The sequence below is a fragment of the Phoca vitulina genome, unplaced genomic scaffold (genome assembly GCF_004348235.1).
Source record: "Phoca vitulina isolate PV1807 unplaced genomic scaffold, GSC_HSeal_1.0 scaffold22, whole genome shotgun sequence".
Taxonomy (NCBI): Eukaryota; Metazoa; Chordata; class Mammalia; order Carnivora; family Phocidae; genus Phoca; species Phoca vitulina.
The window spans coordinates 12,748,778-12,776,372 of record NW_022589725.1 but is presented as its reverse complement, the minus strand read 5'-3'; the positions used below and the strand labels follow the sequence as shown (position 1 = coordinate 12,776,372).

The window sequence follows — 27,595 nt, the reverse complement described above, 5'->3', positions numbered from 1 at the left end:
CGGACACCTGCTCAGCATGGACACTGACCAATCGGGATGGATCCCAGCCGTGGCGCGGCGCGTGTTTGCATTGCACGAATGTGCCGACTTGTACTTCACCTGTCTTCGAGTGATGGCGTGTGGGCTGTTTCCAATGTTTTACTTTTTTCAATCAGGGTTGCAAGGAATACCCATTTTGCACATTTGTAGGAGGATAGAAGGTAGGATGATTTTCTAGAAGTGAAATGGCATTCTACATCCATATGTTAAAAAAAATTATTTTAGCTCATATCTCACACCATACATAAGAATTAACTCAAAAAGGACCATAGAGCTAAATGTCAAACTGAAAACCGTAAAACATCCAGACAAAAACCTTAGATATCTTAGATAAGACACAAAAAGCCTGAACCATGAGAGACACAAGAAGTCTGAACTATGAAAGAAAAAAAAAATGATACATTTGACTTTATCGAAATGTAAAACTTCTTCTCTTCTCATGGCCCGGTTAAGAAAATAACAAGACAAGCCACGGATCGGGAGAAAATATTTGCAAAGGTCGTCCCTGATAAAAGACTCATGTCCAGAATATATATAAAGAACTTCCACTACTCAATAAGAAGACAAATAATCCAGTAAGAAGTGAGCGAAAGATTTAAGAAGACACTTCACCAAAAAATAGATACGGCTAATGAGCACAGGAAAAGATATTTAACAGTACCAGGAAAACAGCTGATAATAGCCAGCGCCGGCGGAGGGTGCACAGCAGCAGAACTTAGGAAACAATTTGGCAATGGAGAAAGTTAAACATGTACTTACCACACGACCCAGCCATCCCACACCAGCGCATTTATCCAGTCCAAACAAAAACTGTGTCCACATAAAACAATCATACGCAGATGCTTAGAGCGGCTGTTCTTATAATCACCAAACACTGTAAACAGTTGTCCAGTAGATGAATGGATACGTGACGGAATACTAACTGGACAATAAAAAGAGAGGAAGTATTGATACACACAAAAATAGAGATGCAGCTCAAAGGCATGGTGTGCGAGGAAAGAAGCCAGACTCAAAAGGCGTCATACTGTAGGATTCCATGTACAGGACTTTCTGGAAAAGGCAAAACCATATGGACAGAGAGCAAGCTTGTTGGTGTTCGCCGGAGGCACATGGGGGCATGGGGGAAACCAAGTGCAAAAAGGTATGATGGAAATTTTGGGGGTGACGGGATTGCTCTAGAGCATGATTGTGGGGGTGGGTACCCGGCAGTCCAGTTGACCTTGAACAACACAGGCTCGAACTGCCCAGGGCCGCTCATACATGTGGGGTTTTTTGGTAAATACAGTACAACCCTATAAATGTATTTTCTCTCCCTTATGATTTTGTTAGTAACATTTTATTTTCTCTAGCTTTATTGTAAGAATACAGTATACTATATATACTGTCTATAATATACAAAGTAGGTGTTAACTGTTTATCTTATCCGTAAGGCTTCTGGTCAACTGTAGGCTATTAGTAATTAAGGAGATTTTTTACTGCACCAGCATCATTGCCCTAAACCCCAAGTTCTTCGAGGTCAACTGTATATGTTTGTCAAAACACAATGAGCTTTACATCTCGAAGGGATGGGTTTTATCTACTGTAGTAAATTATATTTCAATAAGCCTTATATTTAAGAAAACTACATGTATGTCTGTACATATGATAACTATTTCCAGGTGCCCCACAGAGGGAGAGGATGTATGGGTCCATTTGTCCACCCTCATAGTGTGAGAGTGAGGGCCAGGCTTTGAAGGACCAGCAGGGAGTGGGGGGATGGGGTTCAGTGACCAGGCCGGAGGCTGTCTGCTGGGGCCTTGGGGCAGGGGTTGCTGTTTGCCAGATAACACCAGATCTCACTCCCGCCCAGAGCCACCTTGGGGTCATTCATTCATCCCTTCAACAGTGGCTAGGTCCCAACCTTGTGCCAGACTGTGACTGGGCACTGGGACCCAGAGATGAGTCAGATCCAGGCCTTAGCCTCACAGGGCCCTGATCTGGGCAAGACACACATACAGAGTCAGGGACAACACAGTCATGTTGGCACAGAGCTCATGGAAGAGGCCCCTGGCCTGCCTGGGGGGCTGTCAAGGAAGTCTTCCAGGAGGAGGCAGAATCAGAGCTGAAACCTCTAAGGTGGTTGGGTTTGCCAGGTGAAGAGGAGAAGAAGGGGGCTTCAGGTGGCGAGCACAGCTGTGTGAAGGAGGTGAGGGGTATGGTCAGGGTGGGGGAGTCCCGGGGGATGGTTTACACACTCTGCAACCATGGGCCTCTCGAGGGCAGCCAGTTTCCTCATTAGAAGAATGGGGCCATAACCTCAACCTCCCAAACTGGTTGAGATGATTCAAGATAATGTGTATCAAGTAGCCAATGCACAGTTAGGTCTGCAACAATGACAGGAGGAAGGGAGGGGGAGGAATATTTGGGGGCCGGGAGGAAGGGGCATCAGGAAAGTCTGGTGGCAGCCCCTTTGAAACTGGGTCAGACCCAAAAAGGAGGTCCTCATGCTCTCATCTTCCTCAAAGGAAACAAAGGTCTAGTATCAGTCCTTTCCTCACTCCTTAGTGTGAATTTTCACACCTCTCCTGCCACCAGTATTTCTTCTCGTTGGGATCTGCATTTTTTTTTTTTTTTAATAGGCTCCACACCCAGCGTGGAGCCCAATGCGGGGCTGGAACTCATGACCCTGAGATCAAGACCTGAGCTGAGATCAAGAGTCAGACACTTAATTGACTGAGCCACCCAGATGCCCCTGCATTTTAAGCCGGGTCTCTGACCAGGGGATAAAATGTTTGTCTCTTGAGGTCAGCCCAGCTCCCATTCCCGCTTGCTACCTCCCAGCCAGAGTGGTGATTAGCTCTGGACGATGAAATGCAAGCAGAAGTCTGCTGTGTGTGTGAGGTGGGGGTGAGGAGTGAGAGAGAGATGGGAGGGAGCAGGGAGTTTTCTGGGAAAGCTTTCATGGCACATATATAGCCTCTTTATGCTGTTGCCTCTTTCTTCCTGCCTTGAATGTGTGTGCAGAGGCATCCATCTTGCAACCATGAGGAGAAGTTAAAGAGAATCACATTCCTGACATAACTGGATCACTGAACCAACACCAGCTGCCACCTACCTCCAGACTTTTATATTATGTGTGAAAAGCAAACCATTATTTGCAGGGGGTGATTTGTAAACATTGAACAGTTGGCATGACCATACATGTGTGTGCTGGGTGCATATTCATCTTGCTTATTTGCTGACTCCTCTATGAGTTTGGGTTTTTCAGTGCTTACAGTCAAATCATTCTCCATTTAACAGAATCTTAAATAATTAGGGGCTTATTTTCCCCATGTAATGGAGGTTTAGAGGCCAGTGGCAACTGGTAACGTTTCAGTGGTTCAGCAAAGTTAGGGCTGGCAGCTTTACTCTCTTAGTCTTTCCCTCAAACTTGTCACCTCATGGACACAAGATGGTTGCTGCAGCTCCAGACATTGCATCTGCATTTAAGGCAGGAGTTAAGTGAGGCAAGAAAGAATAGTTCCATCTACTTCCTCTTAAGCAGACCTCCACTGAGGCCTCATTGGCCAGAATTGTATCAGATGGCCACTTCTGCTACCCTGGAGGCTGGGAAAGTGAGCATCTGGGAAAGCCAAGAAGAAAATTGTGTTCAGTTAGCAAGGTAGAAGTGGGGGATGGTATTTGGTAGGCTGCGCCCAGTATCTGTCACTCTAGTGTCAGGAGCAGGTGGAGAGAGATTGTAGAAGGTATCCTAGAATTCATTAATTTTTTAAACAGAAGTGTATTTTATATACAGTGAAATATGTAGAATTTAACTGTACAGTTGGATGAGCCTAGACAAATGCATCCTCCAGTGGCACCACCAACTGAGACAAGTTATAGGACATTTTCATCACCTCCCACCAAATTCCCTTATGTCCTTGGAGAAGGAGAGATGGGGAGGTATTCGAGATGAAGAGCCTTTGCAAGTGGCCACAGGACTCAGGATGAGTGGCTCTTCTGTTTGAAGAAAGGAAACCCTGCTGGCAGGGTGCAGAGATACTGGGTGACAGGGTGGATAGGGAGCTAGTTGGGACAAGGGGCCTTCCTAACGTGGAACGGAAAGTACAAGAAACTGTTAAAATGTGCAGGTTAAAACTCAAGCTCCCACCCCCGAGCTGTGTGACCTCAAGCAAGGGATGGAATCTCTCTGGGCCTCAGTTATCTCCTCTGTAAAATGGGCACACTGACGATCCCTTCTCTACAAGGCTATCTGCGGAGTGAACGGCTCCTGGCGCAGAGGAAGCACCCAGAACGTGAGGGATCTGGTACCCCCTCGACGCCTTCCTTCCTTCCCTCTTTCATTCATTCCACAAATATTGATTGACCAGCTGCTCTTCGGAGTGCGTGGGGGCTGGTGGTGCTCGAGGCTGATGCAGCCCCTGTGCATCGTCTGGTGCGGAAGACAAACACAGGTGAGGGGGGCAGACATAAAGAGGTCAAGACTTAGACAAATAAGATCAGTTTCTTTTATTCTTTGTTTTTCTCTTTCTCTCACGGCGTCTCCTTCAGATGTGTCTGGAGTCCTGGAAACTTGACTAGCCTACCTTCTCCTACAAATGGACCTCGAGAGCTTGTTTGGAGCTTCTAGCAGGGGAGTGCAGCTACTCGTATACCCTTGATGGAAGAATGCTCTTCCTCCATCGGGGGGGGAAGGTCATCCTCTTAGACCCAGCAAGCAGCTTCCAGAGGGGAGGGGAGCGGTGAGGGAGGAAGGGGACACTGGCCCAGGCAGCTAGGTCAGCCAAATCAACCCTTGTGATCAAAGGGGTGACAGATGTCACAGCTGGATGGCCCTCTTATCCAAACGAGATCATTTAAATCACAATGAAGCCTACAAAGGAACATTTAAACAGGCGCTAAGCAGAGAATGCCTTGGAGACACAGGCTATTTAGAAAAGATTGTTGGGGAAGCCTCTGTGAAAAGGTGACATTTGAACTAAGACTTAGAAGTAGAGAAGGAAGGGGGTGCCTGGGTGACTCAGTCAGTTAAGCATCTGCCTTCTGCTCAGGTTGGGGAGCCTGCTTCTCTCTCTCCCTCTGCTGCTCCCCCCTGCTTGTGCTGTCTCTCTTTCCCTCTGTCAAATAAATAAATAAATAAATAAAATCTTTTAAAAAAGAAGGAGAAGGAAGAAGCCATGTGGAGATCTAGATCTAGAGGGAGAGCATTCTGGGCAGAAGGTTAGGGATAGCAAGTGCAAAGGCCCTGAGGCCAGAATGAGATTGGTGAATTTCAGGAACAGATGAGGCCAGTGTAGCTGGAGGGGGCAAGGAGGACAGGTCAGAAGATAAGGTCAGAGAAGGAGTAGGGGCTGATTTGGTAAGACCTTGTGGCCATGAGGAGTATGGATTTTATTCTAGGAGTGGAGAAATATCTAGCTTGCCCCAGTCCTGACATAGTGCAAGATGCCGTCCGGATCCTTGTTCCTGCTGTGTCCTGGCCTCTCGCTTCCTCCTCTGTGTTCATCAATGTCACTGGGCAGCTTGGCCATCCTGATTTCTCCTGATGCCCGTCTACCTGCCCTGGCCCATCTAGCAATGAGGCTCACCCTTCCCGAACCCCCTTTACACGGGTTCCCAAGTCCTCACCCTGTTCCTCTTGCATGTCGTTGGGTTAACAAAGCCACTGCCCTTGACCACAGGCCCCCTGAGATCATGAAGGAACCAGCAAAGTCATTAACTGAGTGGAAAATGAATGCATTACTGTTGTTGTTAGAGGGGCAGGCCAAGGTGGGGGCTCTTATCTCCTACCACCGGGGCCTGAGCCTCGGTAGTAGCACGGTAAAACGGGAGAGAATGTCACAAACAAAAGTGTGAATCGATGCTCCTACACCCTCAGTGGTCATCAGAGAAATGGGAGTTAACAGTGAAGAGGCACACCTCCTTTCCCAGCACCCACTGGGCTGGCAAAAATGAGAAACCCTGGAGCTTCCCGGCATTAGCAAGGGTGTGGCAGTCCGTGTTCTGCTGGGCACTTGGCCTGGGGCAGGACCCAGGGACGGTAAGCAGGAGACCAGTGGCCCAGCCACCCTCGCCCTGTGTGTGTCGCCCAGAGAAATTCTCCCACAGGCCCGGGAGGGGACCCTAAGAGGTAACGATGACTGTGACACAGTTGGAGGAAGGGAGCCATGTCTAATGCCAGGGTGAGTGAGCCACAGCGGGTTCAGGAGCAATCCGACTAGACCTACGAAACACCAGGTGGATGAGAGGGGGAAGGAGACAGGAGGGAAAGCCATTTCTGCGGCACAAAACCATTTCTGTAAATAAAAACACGCAAACCCAAGGATTCACGCACATGAAAGGACACAGGACGAACTTGTGAGAGGGGGTACCTGGGTGGGAGGGGCGGGGGGAGGAGCAGGGTGCATCAAGAGGGAAATTAAATAAAGCAAGAGAGGGGTTGGCCTGAATTGAGAATGGTTAACTCAACTCTCTAGACAGCCACAGTCTTAAAAAAAAGGGAAAAGGAGATAAAATGGGGATGGTAGAAGGCAGCTAGCGGGGTAGGGCTTTCCTCCAGTGAGCTAAAGTAAGCAGAGTGCTCCGAGTGGTGTCTGGCACACAGTAGGGCTTCATGCTTACCAGCCCTGCTGCAGGGGTGTCCAGCCCCGCTCCTCGGACGTCCTGGGCAGTGCTGCCCTCTTCTGGCCAAAAGAGTTACAGCACCCAGGCCATTCCCCAGGGTATCAGACAAAGGGTATGAAAGGAGAGAGGAGGACTGAGTCGCACAAGGAAGGGAACTCCCACGGGGAAGAAACTGGATCAGGCAAAGCTTCCTGGAGGAGGAGCATCTATGCTGCAAGACAGATATGATTTTTTAAAAAAGATTTTATTTATTTGAGAGAGAGAGAGAGCGCATGAGCAGGGGGTTGGGGTGGAGAGGCAGAGGCAGAGGGAGAAATCGGATCCCTGTCCGGGTCTGGATCCCAAGACTCCGGGATCATGACCAGAGCCGAAGACAGATGCTTAACCCACTGAGCCACTCAGGGGCCCCTGGGCAAATATGATTTGGAGTCAAGGAGATTGATGAGCAAATGAAGGGATGGAGTGACAGTATCACAAGCTACGACTGCGAAGCCCTACTATGTGCCAGGGCTTTACATACCCCCTACCATTTCATCTTCCACCACCTCTGGAAATGAGTGTTATTGCCTTCTGCCGCATTTACGGTTGCAGAAAGGGAGACTCAGGGGGTGGCGGTGGGGGGTAAAAGTGACACGCCCGCCCCTGTGTTCTATATCCCCTATTTTGCCGTGGACCAAGCAACCCCCGTGAGCTCGGGCACGATTCACCCCTGCATCTTGGTGTCTGGACCATGTCTCAGCAGAACATCACGCCAGGTTTGCATAGGGAGTAGACATGGAACCTGCGTGAACAGGAGAAAGCTCACTGTGGGACCCTGCACAGGGTCCCTGCTCTTTGTCAGCTAGGACACCCCACTTGGAGTCAAAAGTGGGCCTCCCTCCTCGAGCTCAGGGCCGTGTCTCCAAGACCCTTTCTGAAAAATGTTTCATTTTGGAGTTTATGCAAAGCCATTTGAATCTTTCTTAAGGGTCTTTAAAGTCCCATTTGCAAAATGTCTCCAAAGTATTTCATTTTCATTTTTTGGACTTGGTAGCATTTTCCCATGTCTTAATAGTGAAAAAGAGCAAAAGAGGACAGCAAGTCTCCTTCCCCCTGCTCCAATCCCAGCCCCCACACAGACTGCACACGGTTCTGCAGCTTGCTTTTCTCTGTTAATCATGCATCTCGGAAAATGCTCCGTGTCTGTACACCAAACACTTTCTCGGGACCCCTTCTCAGCTGCGTGGTGTTCCATGGAGCTCTATGTGATTATATCATAAACGGGTCTCCTACAGAGGTTTAGAATGTTTCCAGTTTTTTGTGATCAAAAACACCGGCCGCAGGGAACAGTTATGTGCCACACACACTTGTTCTGCACGTGGGTGAGACTAATCAGAGAATTAAATCCTTGAAAGTGACTGGCTGAGCCTGGGAGGAGTGCATTTTCATTTTGATACATGTCATAACTCCTCTTCTATAGAGGCTGGGATATGTCCCCCCCCAGGAAGGCAGGAGGGAGCGCCAGCTCACCCACAGCCTGACCAAGTCCCCTTGGCTTCAAAATCTGGCTTTCTGCCACTCAAGTAGGTCAAACACGGTAGTTCTGTGTGATTTTATTGTCATTTAATTTGAGAGAGGTCGACTGTCTTTTCTGTTGTGTGCGTAAGAGCCATTTGGAGTTCCTTTTCCAGATGAAGCTTTTTCGCTGTCCGGGAGCAACCCCGAGCGGAGGAAGCAGATGCAGGTGCGCGGGCGCATCTCTTGCATGTTGCGCGTCTCCCTGGGAGGAGTGGGATGTGCTCCACGGGGGCCACGCAGGAAGCGGCCACCTGGTGGAGGGTGAGGTTTTGAGTTCCCACTCCTGCTTCCTTTCTCAGCCTTGGGTTCCTCTTCTGTTAACAGTAGGCATAATAATAAAATCTACTTCTGAGGGCGGGATGGAGGATGAATTTAAGTTTGTAACGTGAAATGCCCGATACAGTTCCAGGCTCCTACTTAGCGCTTAAGAAATGGTTGTTGAATGAATAAATAAAATAGATCTTACAGTAAAAACCTTTATTGAGCTCTTACTGTGTCTAAACTCTCATGTGTTATTAAAACTGAATTAAATCTCACAGAGACACCATGAGAGATGCTCCTCTTATCCCCTTTTACAGATGAGGCACACAGAGACATACAGGACTTTGGCTAAGGGCTCAGAGCTGGTCAGTGGTGGAGATGACATTTGTGCCTTGCTGTGTGGCTCTTCCCTGCCTCTTCCCTGCCCTCCACCCTAGGAGAGGGTGCCATTATCAACCCCCATTCCAGTCGTCCATCGCTGCGAAACTAACCTCCCCAACCTAAGGGACATAAAGCAACACCCATTTTATTATGTGTGTGGGTTCTGAGGACCAGGAGTTCAGACAGGGCAGAGTGGGACCAGCTTTTCTCCACTGGGCCCGAGCTAGGAAGACTCTGCAGCTGGGGGAGGCGGATTTGCTGTCCCTCCTCCGAGATCCTCTCCTCTGCGGGCAGCCTTATTGCACGTTGTAATTGACTTGAGTACAGACCGAAAGCTCCAGGGACAAGGCGGAGGTGTTTATCACCAGCACCCAGCACAGTCCCAAGCACACAGCAGCCCCTTTATGCATATTTACTGAATAGATAATGAGATGAGACGGGTGGATTTTGAATGGCTTTAACTTGAGCCTCAGTTTCCTCTTCTGTAAGTGAGCTTGCAGGCAGAGCTGCAGCGAAGCTTCAGGAGGTGAAGGATGTGACGAGGCCCACACGCAGGAGGAAGTCAGAAAGATGATCTATATGGAAGGGAGAAAAGCAAAGGAAATGAGCTACTGCCCCCAAAGCGCCTAGCCGGCTCAGTACATTTAAGACATTCTTATTATTGATCATCACGATCATTACTATTATCTTGTTATTACAAGAATGCGCATTTCCTGAGTCTGATGGACCACACAGGATGGTTTGAAATGTTTCTATAAGTGAAAAACGGACAAATATAACTCCACGAGTCACTGGGGGCCCGGAGCTGGGATGTCTTGGCAGGAGGTCAGGAACTGCTGCAGTCATGGTAACCGGCTGTGGGATGTGGGGCTCGGAGCCTCCTCCGAATCCATGTCCCCTCTGTGCCAGGGAGGGCCTGAGTCGTGGACCCTCGCTGCTGTAAATGCCACTCGGCAGAAGCCACCATCACAACGGTTGTCGTTCAGCCTGAGGCGGGAGGCAGCCTCCCCCTGTCATCCACCCCCACCGGCCCTGCTGGGAGAGAAGAGCCAGGAGCCCCCCTATTTCTGAAAAGTGCCTGGTTACCAGCACAGCTGCTGCACCCGTCCTGGTTGGGCAGTGCCCTCTAGGGACAGGAGGTGGGAAGCACATGCAGGGCAAGGCATGCAAGCGTCAGGCAGAAATGGGGACAGAGCAAGCTCTGGGGTGGGGTGTCTGCCTGCGGAGGAGGACCTCACGTGGCCCCTGGAGCCGGGGTGGGAGGCGGGAGGAGGGTTGAGCAGAGGGCTCTCAGCACACGCCAAGCCGTGTTTTCTCCCTCTGGAATAGTATCTGGCCGGCAACAAGCCTCCCTCTGGGCTCTGTCCCTCTTTGGCTGGGTGACCCTGGCCAGTTTCGGAGATTCTCTCTGAGCTTCACCTGTAAGAGGCAGTTAGATGGGAGAGTCTCCTTCCCAGTCAGGCAGCCCAATCCTCCGGAGAATGTGGGAGAGGCTGGGATGAGAAAGGATTAGGAGCTGGATGGGACAGAAAGTCTGAGATCCAAAGTTTATAGGAGGGGCTTAGGCCCTCAAGAAACTTTCTCTCCTAATTTGAAACCGTTAAAAAAAAAAAAAAAGACAAGCTTGTCCACAGCCCTCATCTGGAGACAGAGGACCAGGTCCCTGAGGGAAAGAAGATGGCCAGGGCATTGCAGGACAGGAAGCTTCCACTCCCATCTTGATTTCTTAGAATGGACTTTAGAACCTCCAGCATCCTAGAATTCAAATCTCACCAGAAAACAAAATAGAGAAGAGATACCTACATGAAACTCTATAGAATCAGATTGCAGAGGCTTGCAGTTAGAAGCAGAAAGGCGAACGCCTCAGACTTAGGCCCCGAGCACTGTGTAGCTACAAGTCACCCGAGAGAGTCACCCTCTCCACTGAGCTTGTCCTGGAATGAGCAGTTAGCTCTCCCTGTCTGCCCCCAAACTTGTTCACAATTAGTAGGCCTGGGGTAGGACGCTGAAGTCTGAATTTTTAAAAAGAGCCCCAGAGAATGCTGTTGGGTCACTCAGATTTGGGCAACGGATATAACCTGGTCATGCCTCCTCTTCATCCATCAAATTGGGGGGGACTGAGGCCCAGAAAGAAAAAGTGACTTGGCCTAGAGCCCGCAGACAGCTGGTGCCAGGCTAGGGCTTGAACCTGGGCCCCCAGTCCTGAGGCCACACTCACCAGCAGCCCGGGGGATTCAGATGGCTCCTTGGGACGGTCACTCCTCCTGGGTGTCCCTGGTCATCCAGAGCACAGATGGGTTCCTGTGGCCACTTCTGTGATTCATGGGGCCGAGAGGCACTGGGGGTGGGGAGCACAGCTCTGCTGTCTTCTGCCTGTGGCTAAGCCCCCTTCTTGAGAGGAGCCTGGCTGTGGGGGCTGAGGGTCCCTCCTCTTTTTTCAGCACCCCCTTCGTCCCCAACCCTCCCCTCGTCCTCTCAGCCCTGAGCATTCCAGGGAAAACCGCCCCACATGGTTTAGATTCACTTATTCCAAACTCATCAGCGTCATGGTTTTATAACACCCGCCCGATGCCCAAGAAGCACTTGCAAATTTCTTTTTTCTTTTCTCTTTATTAAAAAAAAAAAAAAAAGTTGGGGTCTTGAAACAACAACAATAGAGCATTTCAGAGGCACAAAATTTTGCAGAGGAGAAGCTGGTGGTCTGGCCAGGCGAGGAAGGGCTGCAGCTGTCCCCAGGGAGGCGAAGGGGGAGCGGGAATGAGGGTGGGCCTTGGTAGTGGGGGGGCCTCCAAGGGATTGTGCGAGAGAGAGGGAAGCCTGAGGGTGGGTACTTTCTTGGAGTGGGGGGGGGGTGCTCCCTTCATCACCTTTAGCCTCTCTTCCAGCCTGCGGACAACCCTTCCCTAAGCCACCCCGGGCCTCTTGGGCCTCGGCCTCTCAATGCTCCTAGCTGCTAGACCTTCTGGGTTCAGGCCAGCCCGTCATGCCAAGGCAAATTGGGAGCACCCCTTCCTGGGGACGCAGGGAGGCCAAGGAGAAGGGGCTAGGTACCATGATGGTGGAATGACAGGCAGTGAGAACAAACCGACTTCTGAGCTAAGTCTTACTTGAGACTCCCTGATGTTCTTCCCCCCCTGGTGCGGAGGTGTCACGGTGAAATGCAAGTGCTCAGGGTTCAGTGGTGGCATGTGGGAATGGAGGAATCTTCCCTTGCTTCTGACCCTTCCCTTGCTCCTTCCTTCCTCACCCCCAAAGGCCCCCAGAGTTTCCTGTGGATCTGCTGCGCTGGGCAGCCAATAAGTAGAAAGCGTAGCACCTGGATTTCCTGGGTGACCTTGGGCAAGTCCCTTCTTGGGCCTCAGTTTCCCCAGGGGTACAAGGGGCAGGAGGCTCCAGGGTGGGGAATAAAGCTGCTTGGATAATCTCAAAATTCCTTTCGGCTTTGATGGCCTCTTCTGGGCTGGGCCCGTGGTCCCATCGGATGCGGTGCTTGGGCCCCCAAAGGACATGGGAGTACAGTCAGCTTGGGAAGAAGGGGGCAGGGAACCACGAGGGAGGGCAGTCACGGAGCACCGAGGGCAGACTCTGTGGCCACAGGCAGGCTCTGGGCTGGCTGTCTAGCCAGAGGCCACATCTGTGTCCACACAGGGCACGGGGAGCCCCCAGAGCCTCTTCCAGGGGGTTCCCACGGGAGCCGGTGACGGAGGGCTGCAGAGATGGCCACCAGGGATTGGCCTGAGCCGGGGGCACTGGCAGCCCCGGGGTCCCGGGTCTCCTCTGGAGCAGAAGCAGGGTGGTCAGGACTCTCGCAGCCTGCCTGGATCTTGGCCTGGGCCCCGCCCGTGGAAACCCCTTCTCTGCGAACGTGGCGTCAGGACAGGGTCAGGGAAAACCCTAGAAAAAGATGTTTGCTTTCTTTAAGAAGTAGAGAGAGCAGCTGGGGAGCGAGACACAGAGGGTTGGTCCCTCAAAGTGTGCGTGATAGTGCACGCGTGTGCGTGCGTGTGCGTGTGTGTGAGAGAGAGACGGAGAGAGCAGGACACAGGGAAGAACAGGAAGGAAAACAGGAGAAAAGGAAAAGAAAGGCAGACAGATAAAAGGTTTAAAGAGAAAGAAGGGAAAGGACGGGAGGGAGGAGAGACGGAAGGAAGAGCAGGAATAAAGGAGAGAGCAGGAAAGGCAGAAGGACACAGGGAGGAAGCGGAGGGTGGGGAGACAGAAGGATACAGTCCCAGCGGCAGCAGGAGGGGGTGGCGTGGGGCAGGGGCTGCAGGGGGCGGAGGGGGGGGAGCTGCAGGTTTAGGGTGGGGGGGCTCCTCAGGCTGGTGGGCGGGGCCCCACGTCCAGCGTGCGGTCCAGCCTCCTGTCCTTACGCGGACGCCGGTCTCTGCGGCCCTTCTTCTGGCTGGGGTTCCTCTCTGCACCGAGAGCACAGGGCATTGTTCAGCGCGGCCCGGGGAAGCCCCTCCATCCACGTACTTTTGAACACTCGCCACTGAACACCCCCAGGCTGCCGGCGTGGGGCCCGTCACACGGCTTACTTGGGCTTTCCTAAGAGTTGGTCCCCTCTTGGGAAGTCGCATCTCTGCACCCCGACCAACTGACCCCAACCGTAGCCCTCACTTTTGCCCTGACTCCGCTAAGTGTTTGCAATGTGTGTTGAGCCCAAGCACGGCCACGTGGGGAAGTTTCTTTTATTTCTCTTTTATATGACAGGGCACTCTACTGATTTTTTTTTTTTTTTTAATGACCTGTGCAAGGGGATAACGTTATCCATGAACTTTGGAGTCGTAAAGAGGGCGCTCCGAAATCCTTGTTATTACAAGGGAGGCGGTCATTCTGAAAGGGCAGAGAAGTCCTGATGAAGGCAGGCGCATATCCGTCCTGTAGCTGGGACTGACCCCCGCCAGGGAAGCCTGCCTTTGAAAGGACACCAGGGAGGGCAGGACCACGGGGAGCCCCCAGGGGAGGTATGGTTAATCTTGGACTTTCGGGCCGCCTTACGGGTGCTGTTTGGGTAGGCGATGTCCCCAGCCCCCCAGCGTCCCCCGGGGGGGGGTCCTGCCTGCTGCAGCCCGGAATGTCGCCTGGGGCTCACCTGCTGGGCAGGGCCTCTGGATGGGACATTTCCTTGACTCGGACAGCACCTGGCAGGTTGCCGCCTCCTCCCGCCCGGCCCTGCCGGCCTCCCGCACCCGGGTCTCCAGGCCCCAGGCCGAGCCACACGTCTTCCCGTTGTGCACGCAGGGGCTCCAGCTGCCCCAGGGGCCCAGCTCACATTCTTCTGTTGGGTGGAGAGAGAGAGACAGACAGACAGACAGATCGGGTCAGCTGGCAGGGAATGTCCTTCAGGTCCAAGGGCAGGGTCAGGGGGGTCCCTGTCCCCGAAGACACCAGCTCTCACGAGGAGCAGAGGGGAGACACTTAACTATCTATTTATGAGGGCCCGGGATGGGTGCCGTACTAAAGCATGCCCGGGCCAGAAGCAGGAGTGACCGTTGGCTTTAGAGGGAAAGGCTTCCCTGAGGAGATGATAGAGGAGCTAAAGGGAGAGGAGGAGATCCAGTGGAGCCGGAAGGAAGCAGGATGCAGGCAGGCAAACGTGTCCGAGGGAGGGCAGCTAGAGTGGGGGCAGGGGGGAGGCTGGGAGGAGGAGGGGCAGGCCAAGAGGCCAGAAGGTCGGCTGGGAGGCCCTCAGGGCCAGGACATCGCTTTGACCTTGATTATGTGCCTCTGATGGGCTGTGGAAGGCGGAAGCCATGCAGGGCTATTGTGAGGAAAAATGAGGTCACGGGACAAGAAAGTTCTCAGTAGGGAACAATTTTAAAATACACAAAAATATATATAGTCTTTCACATTTGATTCTTTCACGAGTCCCCGAGAGGTAGGCAAAGAACAGGGCAGCTATTAATACCCCCATTTTGCAGATTAGGCCACTGAGGCCTAGAGCAGGTAGGGGGCCTGCTAAGAGAACAGAGAAGGGGCTCCACGTCAGAACATGGCAAGTGTTTAAGACCCAGTCCGGCCCAGAAACCAGGTCTGCAGACCTGAGAACAGTGGTCCTTCTGCTAGATGTGTTCGTTTGACTAGCAGGGACTGAGCACCTATTGTATGCTTCGTGCTGTGCTACACGTTGATTGGCAGAGGGCACAGGACAGACCTGGCTCTGACTCCCAGAGTTCACCACCCAGAAATGTCAGGCTGGAAGGGCAGGGTGCTTGTGCCGTAATGGGGGAAACACAGGCAGCTGCTGGAGCCCAGAAGAGGCATGGGTCCCAGGGGCGTGAGGGACCCGGAAGGCTTCCTGGAGGAGGAGACTCTTGACCTGAAGCTTGAAGTAGGGGTGGGAAGATTAGCCAGGCTCAGGGAGGGGCAGAAGGGAGCCTGAAAAGGATTTGAACCCAGGTCTGTCTTATTCTAGAATCAGTGCTTTTCTTGTGACCTCTGGGGCCTCCCTTGGTAATAGCAACGAAGCTGGTGTTGGTAGTGATAGTGATCGTAATAATGGTGCTCATGATGGCGTTGTGTATTGAAGGGTCCCTGTGTGTACCTGAAGTCACTGGTTGGGCCTCCCAGCACCATGTGACATTCTCCTATGGTTCTTCCAGGTCTCCAGACACCCCTCACCAGCCCCTGAAGGAAGGAGGCAGGGCGAGGAGGCCCCCACTCACCCTGGCACTCCCGTGTGCTGGGCTGGGCCACGGTGCCCAGCGGGCAGGTGGGCAGACACTTCCCCTTGTACAGGAAAAACCGCCTCTTGCACTGGATGCAGAAGTCCTGGCTGAAGCAGCTCTCGCACGTGGCCCCGCATTCTGCAAGAGAGCCAGGGCCACCCGTGGTGAGGGTGACTGCCCAGAAGGGGGCCCTCTGGGCCTGCCTGAAGTGGGAGCGCTTTGAGCAGCTCAAGCTCTGCAGCACTGGGGGCAGGATTCAGTCTCCTTTGAAGCCCAGACCTGTGCGGGAACTGCATTCAAGAACTCCCTTCCTCATCTGCACTAAGGCTCATGGGGGCAGGTGACACGTCCAAGGTAATGTGGTTATTTGGATTTAAAGGTCAAGATTCCCTTTCTCATTTGAGCCAAGGCTCAGAGAGGGCAAGTGACTTGTCTAAAGTCACATAGCAAATCTGGGCTGTGCGTGAGGACTTCCTGCTGCATTTCCATCAAAGCTCAAACGTGGTCATGATTTGTCCCCAATCACAATGAAAATTAGAGTTAGGAGTTAGGACTCCTTTTCCCATTTGAGGTAGACCCAGAGAGGGTGAGCAACATGCCTGAGGCCACACAGCAAACTAGGGTAGATAGAGGTGAAGTTTTCCCGCTCTATTAGTGCTGAGACCAGCCAGGGCACTGACTTGCTTAGGGCTTCTGAGCCAGCCTGAAACCAAACAAGTATCTCAGGGTCTGGGCTCAGGCACACACCACTTGCCCGGTGGCTGTGTTGGGGTGAGAGGTGGGGTGTGGGCCAGAGGTCTCAGGAGCCCAGCGCTAGCGCAGGATCAGGGAGGAGCCACGTACTTTTGCACCTGTTGACCTCCTGGCCGCGGACGCCGAAGTAGCTGGAGGGACAGTCGTGCACGCACTTGCCGTACTGGCGGATACCTTCCCGGCGGATGAACAGGAAGAGTCTCTGCTGGCAGGTGGAGCAGCCGTTTTCCTCCGAGCAGATGACACAGCCTGTGCAGTTGCCCCCCAGACCGGTGCCCACTGCCAGCCAGACCAGGGTGGAAGGTGGGGGAAAGGGGGAGAGAAATAGTCAAACCATATATGTGAGCAGCTCGGACTGTCTCATGGGGCATAGTAACTGAACACATGGCCACCCAGACAAACCACTACATTTCCCAGACAACTAGATACGGTCATGAGACCCCAGTCTGGCCAAGGGGTATAAGCTAAAGCAATGTGTGCAACTTCTAAGAAACTGCCTTAAAGGGCAGGGGCGTGCCCTTTGTCATCCCCTTCATCCTTCCTGTTGGGTGGAATGTGAACACGATGGCTGGAACACAGGCAGCTACTTTGGATCATGAAGTGGGAAACGTGTTGAGAATGATAGAGAAATAAGAAAAAAGAGCCCAGGTCCCCGAGGAAGGTAGAACCGCTATAGCAGCCCTGGGCTGCCCGTGTAGACTTACAGGACGGAGAAATCACTGTCTGTTTCGTTTAAACCACTGTTATTTGGAGTTTTCTATAACTCACAGGCAAACTTAGCCTTCATGGAAATAGTGTGTATTTTTCAGGGTGTGGGGGGTGTGCATGCATGTGGGGGTGGGGGAGACCCTTGTCCCCCTGCTGTGTTTCTGAACAAGACTCCCTTCCTCCCTGTCACCATCATCAAGCGCTCCCAGCATCATCAAGTGTAGTGAGTTGAGGGAAGGAAACTTTTGTTGCCTCGGAGTCGGCCACCAGGAACCAAAGCTGGGAAGAAGGAGGCAGAGAATACTCTAGAAAGAGAGCCTCTCCAAGGCTCATAGGGGGTTGCTGCTATCCTGACCATCACCTGATTAAGCCGACCACTTAGAGAGAGGGGCTCATGGGAATTCGGAGTTGTCTGCCTGGGGCGGGGGTGGGTGCCTGTGGCTTTCCCTCTGTTCCCAACTCCCAAAACCAACGGAGAAGAGAGGCAGGGTGCCCCTCACAGAGACGGGGTGCCTACAACAAGGGGTGGCCAGCTTCTCATGCCCCAGGTTGGGCATTCACTTCTGTGGCAGCCCTGCAGATCTGCCCCTTCCCGTGGCTCTCTGAGCAGAGAAAAAAGGGCAGGGGAGAGACAGGCAGAGCTGGGAGGAGAGGCAGCAGCCGAAGAACCCGTGCATCCTTCACGGCAAGCACGAGGGGCTTCTCAGCGGCGAGGGCCCCTTAGAAGTAGCCGGGCTTCGATGCTAAGGCCGCGGCCTCACCCAAGCGGCCTGGTTGCTGGCAAGTGTCCCAGCCAGAGGCAGCAGGGAAAACCACTGGAGGTAGGAGCTGGGGAGAGTCAGAAAGTGACCGGGGGTCGGGAAGGACCGAGCAGCTTCTTAGGGGCAACTGGGGACACGTGAAATGGTTCCACGTTTATACCCAATCAAGGTCAGACTGTTTAATAAGCCAGTTACATACCTTGGCTCCCCTGAGCCCACGGCCACCCAGCATGGGACATTCTCGACTCTCCAGGTCTGTTCCCCAACTTTCTATTGGTGCCTCATCTGCCTTTTAGAGGAATTGCCCGTTGTGTGAGGACATGGAGAAGGTCAAATCCTGGTGCCCCCTCCCCCCAGAACAGAAACCAAGGAAGTTCAGCCCTTCTTCAAGTTGGCAGTGATGGGCACTGACCAATCAGATACTCATTCCTGCGACCCCGAGTCCTGGGAGTTGGACAAAATGAGTGAGGGGCTATGTGGGGATAAGTGTCACGGTGAGGTTTGCGCAGACCAGTCTGGGGCCTTTTCTGCCTCCCCCCCCTCCCGCTCTGGGATGGGTCCTGCCATTTCTTCAAGCCTGATCTCCAGCTGCCTGGATCCTGTGAGCCCCCCCACATCCTGCTGATAACTCCCATTACTGTCGCTTACACCCGAGAACCCTGACTGATCCAACGGCCTCGCTAATGCTCCTGGGAAGAGAAACGGCCACAGAAGAGCAGAGGAAAGGTTTGTGTGTTTCCAAAGCTGTAGCCCCACAGGGACCTGAGGGCAGAGAGAGAGCGTGATGTCATAAGAGGGATCCCCAGGGCCAGAGAGAGAACATCAGCTGAGAAGTGAACGGAGCCCAGACCTCCCACCCAACGGGAAAAAACAGGTTAAATTCTAATAATACAGAGGAGCTGGTAAGGAGGAGAGGAAACTTTCCCTTCTGATAGGAGTGTAAATAAACCCTGGGGAAAAATCCGGCAACATCTAGTAAATCTGAGGATGCGTCTTTTTCTGAACATAGCAATTTGGCTTGTGGTCAAAACCCTAGAGCAGTGCTTCTCAAACTCTTGTACCAGCCTCTCCTACAGGTCTTGTTACAACACACAGCGCTGGGTTCCACCCCGAGTGTCCGAGTGTCCAGCAGAGTAGATCTGAGCTGGGACCCGAGACTCTGCATTTCTAACAGGTTCCAGGTGATGCTGCTGATCCGTGACCATGCTCTCAGAACCACCGGCACAGAGAAACTCTTGTGTCTGTGCCCAGAGGAACATGAGCAAAGACGTTCGCTGCAGCATCATTTAATAGCAAACAAGTATAAAAACCTGTCTATCAAAAGAAGAGATCAGCTCACTGGGGTGCAGTCCCGTACCCCAGCTGTAGCCACATATACGACCCACGATACGTGACCGAGGCGGAGGTGCGGCTGACCTCGTGGACACATCTCAAAGACAAGGCTGACAGCGAAAACGCAAATGGCACAATGAATCATAGAGGAAGAAGCCATTGTAATAGAGTTCAAAACCCTGCAAAACGATGCTCTGGGACATGTATGGTACTTAAATTTGTATTAAGAGCAAAAGACATGAGGGACTGATAAACACCAAATTCAGGATGTGGTTCCTCCGAGGCAAGAAGTCGGCAAAAAGGGATTCAGGAAGAAGTCCTCCTGAATCTGTAATATTTCATTTCTTAAAATCTGCAGCAAGTATTCAGATGGCAAGATTTGCAACAGGTGGCTGGCAGATACGCAAATGTTCATTGTATTTTTTATTCTTGACTGTAGGTTTGAAATACTTTACAATAAAAATATGTTTACAAAAATGTCTAGCCTCTATTGTGTGTGTGGCTTGGCGGAGGGATAAGGAAGGGGAGGGGACTATCTTCTACTTCTACCCCTCCCAGCTTCCTGCCCCGAGCCCCGGCCCATCCTCAAGCTGGGGTCTTGGGCAGGAGAAGGTGAGAGAAGTTCTGAGAGCAGTGGAGACCTGCAGCCATGAGCACTATGTTAGTTATGCCCCCAGGTCCGTTCTCTCCTCAGTGAGGGAACCTTTAGGTTTAGCGGAAGGCTGCCTTCCAAGAACAAAGACTACACTTCCCAGGCCCCTTTGCAGAGGTTTAGGGTGCGGTGCCTAAGTTCTGACCAGTGGGCTTCAAGTGGGAGTGTCCTGTGCCACACTCAGGGAATGACCTTTAAAGAAGGGCGGCTCTATTCTCCTCCCCTTCTTCCTCTGCCTGCAGGACTGTGGGCTTGGAAGACGGAGCCAGGGCCGATGCAGGGGGCAGAGGGACCTGGCAGAGAGGACAGCCATGCTAACCCAGGGCTGTCTACCTCAGATTCTTGTATAGGAGAGGGAGGAAAGTGTCGCCCCTCTTGTTTAGGCCATTGGGCCTTTCTGACAGGTACTGAGGACAGCACGAGAATGACTGATGCTGTGGGGTCTTCAGCCTCGCAGGTGGGCACAGAGTGATGTCAGTGGAGACCAGGGTACCTCTCCTCAGTGCCTTGGTGTTATGTAATCCTGCTGGACCTGATATGCGGCCCCACAACAAAGGGCAAAGGGACCCTCAGTTGGCTTGAGGTGATCTCTGCCACCTGGCAGAATAGGAGTTCAAAGTAGAAATTACGTTCAGTTACAGAAAAACAAAATAGTATTTCCTGCAAACTGAGCGTGTCGACAGAGACTCACACCCGACACAGGTGTCCTTGCCCACCTTGCAGCCGAGGAGGCAGGCTCCAGGAGGTGAGATGCGCTCCCAGGATCCTGCAGCGTCAGTGGAGGCGGGCCCCCCGTCAGCCAGCCCCCACTGCCCTCGCGGAGCATTTGTTCAGGGTTCCTCTGTGTCAGGCAGAGCCCGGGGCGGCGGGGATGAGCCGTGCTCGGCCCCTGCCATCATGGGACCTCACAGCTGGTGGGAGGGCTGAAGCCCACAGGAGGGGCTGAATGGTAACCCAGATGGGACAAAGCAAACTCTTTCTAACCGGTCTCTGGGAAGAGCTTCGGAATCATTCAGCCTGACCCCTGCAGTTGCACTGGGGATCCTGAGGCCAGAAGGGTGGAGCCTTCCCCACGGTCAGGCGGCCAAACGGCAATTAGAGCTACAGCATTATTTGTAGAGTGGTATTTCGACATGCTGAAGACAAAAGGGGAGGGGAGGACTCTCCCATGATAAGGACCCTCCCCTGACCCTCGGATGGTGTCCGTGTGTGTGTGTGTGTGTGTGTGTGTGTGTGTGTACACATGGGTGTGCATGCAGGGGATGCATCTCAAGTGGCTTCTTTCAAACGCAAGTTTTTGAAGAGTTAGTTCTGCCTCCTGCTGTGTCCTTGGTCCTGGCGGTGGGCTAGGGTGCCCTCTAGTGCCTCTATGTTGTAATGGCACTCCTGACATAATTCTGATGGCCTCGCTCTGGCTTTTCATCACATCTCTGTAACTTGTTGGACAGAGCAATGCTATTTCTCTCCTCCCCAAGATCATGGGTGTAGAGACTTGAATGATAATTCTATGAATAATAAGTGATGACAACTAGAGTTTGTACAATGCTGCTTTAGAAAGATCCAAATGTGATAGTTCTTAAACTTGACTGTGCGTTAAGAATCCCCAGGGAGGCTTGTAGAGTGTCTGGTTCAGGCCCAGGAATGTGCATTATAATAAGTCCAAGATAAATGTAATAGGCATTTTGGATGTGTCTTCCCTGCTCACCGTCTCCTTTCCCTGACAACCAGACCTGGCAACCGTGCTTGAATTGCATGACCCTGTCCCCTGGCCAATGGTAGACAGACTGAACTAGGGACTGATGGCTCTTCCTGGCTGGGCCAATTAGACCATCTTTCTTGAGAATTTTGACTTTGGGCCAACAGACAATGGTCTGGGTTGGCCTCTTAATCTAAGGACATTTGCAGGAGGGCAGGGTAGTGCCCACGTGTGAGAAGCTTTGGTGGGCACTAGCATCCGTGGGCCTCTCTTTGCTAACAGAGACCCCATCTGTCTGCACTCTCTGACTTTGAGGTTCATGTGGAGTCTCTCTAGCCAGATGCACTTCACCCCAGGTCCCCTTGACCGTAGTGGCTGGTGCAAATATAGACACATGTCTCAGCAAGAGCAAGTCTTAAGATTTGGGGGGGGGGGGGTTAACAGGTGTGTGTGTGTGCATGCACATGCACGCACGTACATGTATTTTCTTTTCCACTCTACTTGGATTTGGGAGGATGTAGACAGAGCTGGTGGGCACCACATGACGGGAGGGTGCCTGAGAATGGAGGCCACAAAGCAGCAGCGGTGCCAAGAGATTATGTGTGCACCTGGATGCACCCCTGGGGGGCCCATAAATTCTCTTCTTTCCTTTTTATTTATTTATTTATTTATTTATTTATTTATTTATTTATTTATTTGAGAGAGAGAGCACATGAGAGGGGGGAGGGTCAGAGGGAGAAGCAGACTCCCCGCTGAGCAGGGAGCCCGATGTGGGACTCGATCCCGGGACTCCAGGATCATGACCTGAGCCGAAGGCAGCCGCTTAACCAACTGAGCCACCCAGGCGCCCCTCTCTTCTTTCCTCAAGCCACTTTGAGTTAGGTTTCCTGTCACTTGCCACCAGAGACTCCTGACTAATATACAGAAGCAGAGAGAGAAAGAAACACATCATATGCAGAGGGAGTAAAGCAACCAGAAACCTCATGGGCCCCCAAAGACAGAGTTTCTGACCATCAACTAAGCCAGGCTCCAGTTCCCTCAAGGCCAAGGGGCTTGGAGCCCCAGCCACCCAGCCTGCCTACCATGGCTCCCCAATGGGCCCTGGGTTTTAGGGAGCACGCTTTGAAAGCCCCTGGCTTCTTTTACACCCCAACTATCTCCTGGCCTTCATCACTGGCCTCTCCCAGCTCAGATGCACGTTTCTAAATGAAAGCATTTGAGCTCTACTTACAACCCCCTGGGTTTTCACGGGGCATAAGAGGGGATGGCACTCCACATGATTTCCTTTATCAATGGTCTCCCATGATCGCCACCATCCTTCCCCACTCAAAATACCAGGCTCCAAATACATGGCCCTGTTTTAGTCCAGCATTTGGATGGGTTTGGAATGACATCTGAGTCACTTCGTCTTTCCCCAAGAAATGACAGTGGAACGGATCACATCAGGCTTGGCAGTTTCCAAAGGGACGCAGGCTTATAACAACTCTGATGCATGCTCTAGTCCGGGGTTGAGTGATCCATTCATTCATCCATCCATGCATCCAACCAATATTACTCTGTGTCAGGTCCAGTGCGAGGGGCTCTATGGTCATGAGCTTTCAGCTGTGTGATCATGGTCAAAGTGCTTTAGCTCTCTGGGCTCAGTTACTCTAGTGTAAAAGGGAGGGATAAGGCTTATCTTGCAAGGTTGTTGTAATTAAAGGAGACGGTTCCTGAAAATCTCTTGGCTTTGAGTCCAGCACAAAGCAGGCCCCTGATACTCTGTGGCTATTGTTGTCATATTGAAGCGATGACCTGTTCTGTGCCCTCAAAAATCTAAGGATGTGTGTTATGGTCCAGGTGCCCAGGTTCCAATCCTGGCTCCACCACTCATGGATTGACCTTGGACAAGTATCCTCATCTCTGTGGGCCTCAGTTTCCCCATCTGAAAATCTGTGGCAGCAATTCCTACCCTCATGGGCTTTGATATGAGGTGTGTGCAAACAAACTAGCAGGTGCCTGGCACATAGTAGGTAGGTGCTTCTTTATAAATGTAAGTTCAAGTTCCTTTCCTGTTCCCTCACTGTTACGGCCCATGGTGGGGTGTCAGTCCACACTTGGACCCTCTTCCCTTTCACAGGTGAGCAAACAGAGACCAGAGGTACTGGTGGACAGCAGGGCCCAGGGAGATGGTCTTCAGGCAGGCATGAGGAGGCAGCTTTGGTCTTGGGTGAAAGGCAGGTTTATCCTTTCTGTTGGGATCAGGGAATGATCTGTGTCTTCCTACAAGGGTTCCCAACCTTAGGGTGACCCATATCTTGAGAACAACCCCAGGCACCTCATTGCAATAGGAGCCAATGGCTCAACGTTTGCAAGGGATTTCCATATTTTTTCCATTTGGGAATTTTGAGTGGATTCAGGGTCATCTCTGTGATATCATGCCTCCCACCCACCTTCAGCCTGCAGAGCTTTCCTGGAGGGGGTCAAAAGGCATAGGGTGACATCTAAGACCCTGAAGATCACATGTTCTCCCACAGGTTCATGTCCTCAGCAGCCCACAGCAAGTCTGTCACTGAAAAATCCTTAATACCCAAGTCGAGAAATCCAGCCCCACACTTAAACAAACAAACAAACAAAAAACAAGATACAAACAAAAAACCCTAATTTGGATAGATTGCTAACATTTACAAAAAAACAGATTTCACATAAAAAGCTGGAATTTGGACTTCTCTGGAAAAAATCAGAGTATCTACCAACACTGGGCCTGCATTTCCGTAAGGCAATAATTGATTGAAGTTACATAGATGGGGCACAGTCAGGCCAGGCTCCCCCACCATTCCCTTTAATGATCCCTGACACTGAGGGCAAAGGTCAGCTGCCCTGAATTACCATCCTTGAGCCTCCTTTTATCTCACACCCACTTCACTCGCTGGTGCTCGGAAGCAATGTAGAGCAGGGGTTCTCAAATGTGGGGGGCATGCATCAGATTCACCTTGGACTTGTTAAAACACAGCTAGCTGGGTCTCCCCCACGAGCTGATGATTCGGTGGATTTGGGCCGGGCTTGAGAACGTGCATTGCTAACAGGTTCCCAGGTGCTGCTGGTCCTGGGACCACACTTGAAGACTGGAGTAGGGTTAAGAGCCGGACTGTGTGGGTTCAAATCCCAGTTCTACCCCTTATCCTTGCCCATGGGACCTTGAACTCATGCCTTAACCTCTCTGGGCTTCAGTTTTCCCACCTGTTAAACAAGCATCATACTGGCTGACCTTCCAGTGGATGTTGTGAGGACCTGAGCAGGCCTGACACCGATGAGGGGCTCAGGATCATTCCTATCGCCACCTGTCATGCGTCTGTGGGAGTCTGTGGTTTGGGACTTGCTTGGGCAATCAGTGCAGAACTTTTTATTTTGATGTCGACATTTTTGGGGGGTGGAGCTTCTTCCTAATTGGGGTGTGCCCAGGGAAGTGCGCCTTGCGTGAGAACATCGTGTGTCATGGTTGACTGAGGATTTAACACAGCTGTCCTGAAGGCCTCCCTGGGGGGGTGCGAAGGATGGGGATGGAGAGAGACTACTGCCCCTTGCCCCAAGGCCATGCAACCTGAGGAGGGCCAGTCCCTGCCCTGAGTCCTGCTCTGTCCCTGGGGAGGATCCAGAACCATCGTGGGGGTGTGGGGGGACATGCAGAGAGTGTTGGGCAGTGCATCCTCTGATCCTTGCCTGGCAGTGGGGGACACATGTCACCGATGACCAAAGGAAAAAAACAACATCTGGGCTCCCGCCTGTCCGCTCAGGCCACCACATGTGGGAGGCAGTCGCTGCCCCTAGAAGCTGGCTCAGAGGAGCCCCGTGGCACATCCCTGCCTGGGGGGCAGATTGCACCATCCCCAGCAAGGGATGGGCCCTGGAGATGACTCCCAGCTTGTAGTCTCCCACGGGGTGCAGGGCTAAAGGGCTCCAGTCCCCCCCCCAGCCTCTTCTCAGTACCCAGGGGGGAACCTAGAGGGTCTCATATTCAGCAGAATGTTGAGGTGGTCTTGGTTTTGGAGCCTGAAAAACCACCACTTCCTGGCCGGGTGAGCTTAGATAAACGGGCTTCACTACTCTGAACCTCAGTCTCCTCTTCTGCAAAATGGGGACAATAGCAGCAACCAGCTCCTAGGCACTTGTCTGAATGACACGAGCTCATCTATGCAAAGTGCTTAGCACAACTCATGGCAGACGAATGGGCACTATTTTATTACTTGATTTCTGTGAGATGCATGGGAGGCACCCCAAAGTGCTCCCTCGAGGGCCGGGGTGCAGTTTGGAGTGTTCCTCAAGTTTCCATAACTTTGCACTTTGTCCTCAGAGAGCTGCTGCTGGGGTGGGAGGGCCAGGCTCATATATTGCAAAGGAAGTTGATGATGTCCCTTTTCCGCCGCTGGAGGGTGAGCCCAGGGAGGGCAGGGAAAAACCACAGCACCCCACACAGACGAGTCAGCACCTTGCTTTTGCTCATCCAAATTATCCTGGCAAATATTGCGCTCACGGCCTCATTCTTTTCCAGAGGCGCTCACCATCCCACATGGGGATGCTGCAAAATTCATTTAAGTACTATCGTCACACCCACTTCAGCGACAAGGAAACTGAGGTTCAGGGCAGTGCTGCTGATTGCCCAAGGGCACATAGTAGGAGGTGTAGTGGACAGTCAGACCCGGGCAGGGTGACTGCAGGAACTGAAAGCTTCACCTCGAGGCCACACCGCGTCCCAGGTGCCAATGTACCCCATGCCTTGCTCAATCCTCCACACTGAATCACACGTCCCCTGTCCCCCGACTACAGCCTTGCTGAGGTCCCAGGGCTGTGCTAAGGCCGTTGTCTCCTTCCATGGCCATTTGGCCTTGACTGAGACAGGAAGTTGGCCCGGCTGTCCAGTCCTGCCCGTCCGGGGACTGAGCCCGCCTCTCTGTATGTCTCCTTCCTTCTCCCCTGTGCCATGCTCAGCCCCGGGATGTGGAGCAAGTTAGCATGTGTGCATTCACCCAGGGGAGCAAACACCTGTCCCCGCTTTTCTTCCTTCAGGTCTCTTCCAAACTCTCTCTGAGGGATTTTCTTGGTGCGCCCACCAGGGCTTCGGGAGGCGGGGAAGTCGGCGCTCTACGCCGCCCCAGCCACTGCTTGGGATCCAGAAGGAATCCTTCACAGACACTGGTTTACACCGCAGGGCGAGGGAGGGCGGGATGGAGGGTGGGGGGGAGCCAGAGTTCACACCCACATCTGTTCTTTCCCAGCCCGTGGTGATCCTCAGATTTCAATCCATGCAGAATCACCTGGTGCTGCTCATTAAAAGCAGAGACGCCACCACCTCTCAATACATGGGGTTGGTTGAAAACTTACGGTGCTGTGCCCGGTGTTGTATATGTATGAGCTCAGGCGATCTTCAAAAACCACTCTGCCGGGTCAGCCAGGGCTTCCCAACAGTAATGCTGCCCACAGAATGCCCAGGGGTCTTGGCTTCAAAGGTAGATTTTGATCTTAAAGGTCTGGGGTGGGATCTGAGATTCTGCTTTTCTACAAAGCTCCCCCCGGGAGGCTGATGTTACTGGTCCCTGACCTCATTTTAAGAAGCAAGGAGCTTGGTACTGTTATTACTCCTCGTTATACAGATGAGCCAACTGAGGCTCAAAGGCCAACCCCTGGACGGAGCGGAGCTAGACAGAGTCCCCAGAGAGCACCTTGCCCTGGGGGCCTGATGATGGATGAGAGGCCAGGGTAATATTTGGAAGGGGCAACCCAGCTCCTCTTCCCACTCATTGGAGGGCTTTCCCAAGGAGCCCAAAGTTGGGGACAGTCCCAAGGTCAGCAAGGCAGGAAGGGAGGGGGCCGGGTTTGTGTGCTGCCGGGGCAGTGGTGGGTGTGGGCTGGCTGGTGAAACCCACCTCAAAAGGATTCTAGTGCTCAGGGTTGAAGCATGAAGTCTTTGCCCTGTGTTGCCCCTGCCTGGCCCTCCTGCTAGGTCGCGGGGTGGACACAGTTCAGAGCAGGCTGCTTTGTGCCCGGCACACTCCCACCCTCACCAAACCAAGTCTCTGCTTCCCTATTCCTTAATGAGCCACCCTGACCCCGGCAGATGCATTCTGCCCTCCGTTAACCACTCATCAAGGGCGGTCACACTTGTGTTCCTCGTGGGAGCCCTGCGGGTGCAGCCACAAACCGC

General features: G+C 52.5%; 1 protein-coding gene across 1 annotated transcript in view; it reads right to left on the bottom strand.

Moving 5' to 3' along the window:
- Window positions 1-13,158: 13,158 nt before the first annotated feature.
- Window positions 13,159-27,595, bottom strand: part of RSPO4 (R-spondin 4) — a 30,469-nt gene continuing 16,032 nt past the window's right edge. Inside the window, exons 2-5 of the mRNA XM_032419942.1 lie at window positions 16,359-16,547; window positions 15,513-15,653; window positions 13,940-14,125; window positions 13,159-13,259 (exon numbers count right to left, since the gene is read on the bottom strand). Of these exons, the coding sequence (XP_032275833.1) occupies window positions 13,159-13,259; window positions 13,940-14,125; window positions 15,513-15,653; window positions 16,359-16,547 (617 nt within the window). The remainder of the gene's footprint in view (window positions 13,260-13,939; window positions 14,126-15,512; window positions 15,654-16,358; window positions 16,548-27,595) is intronic.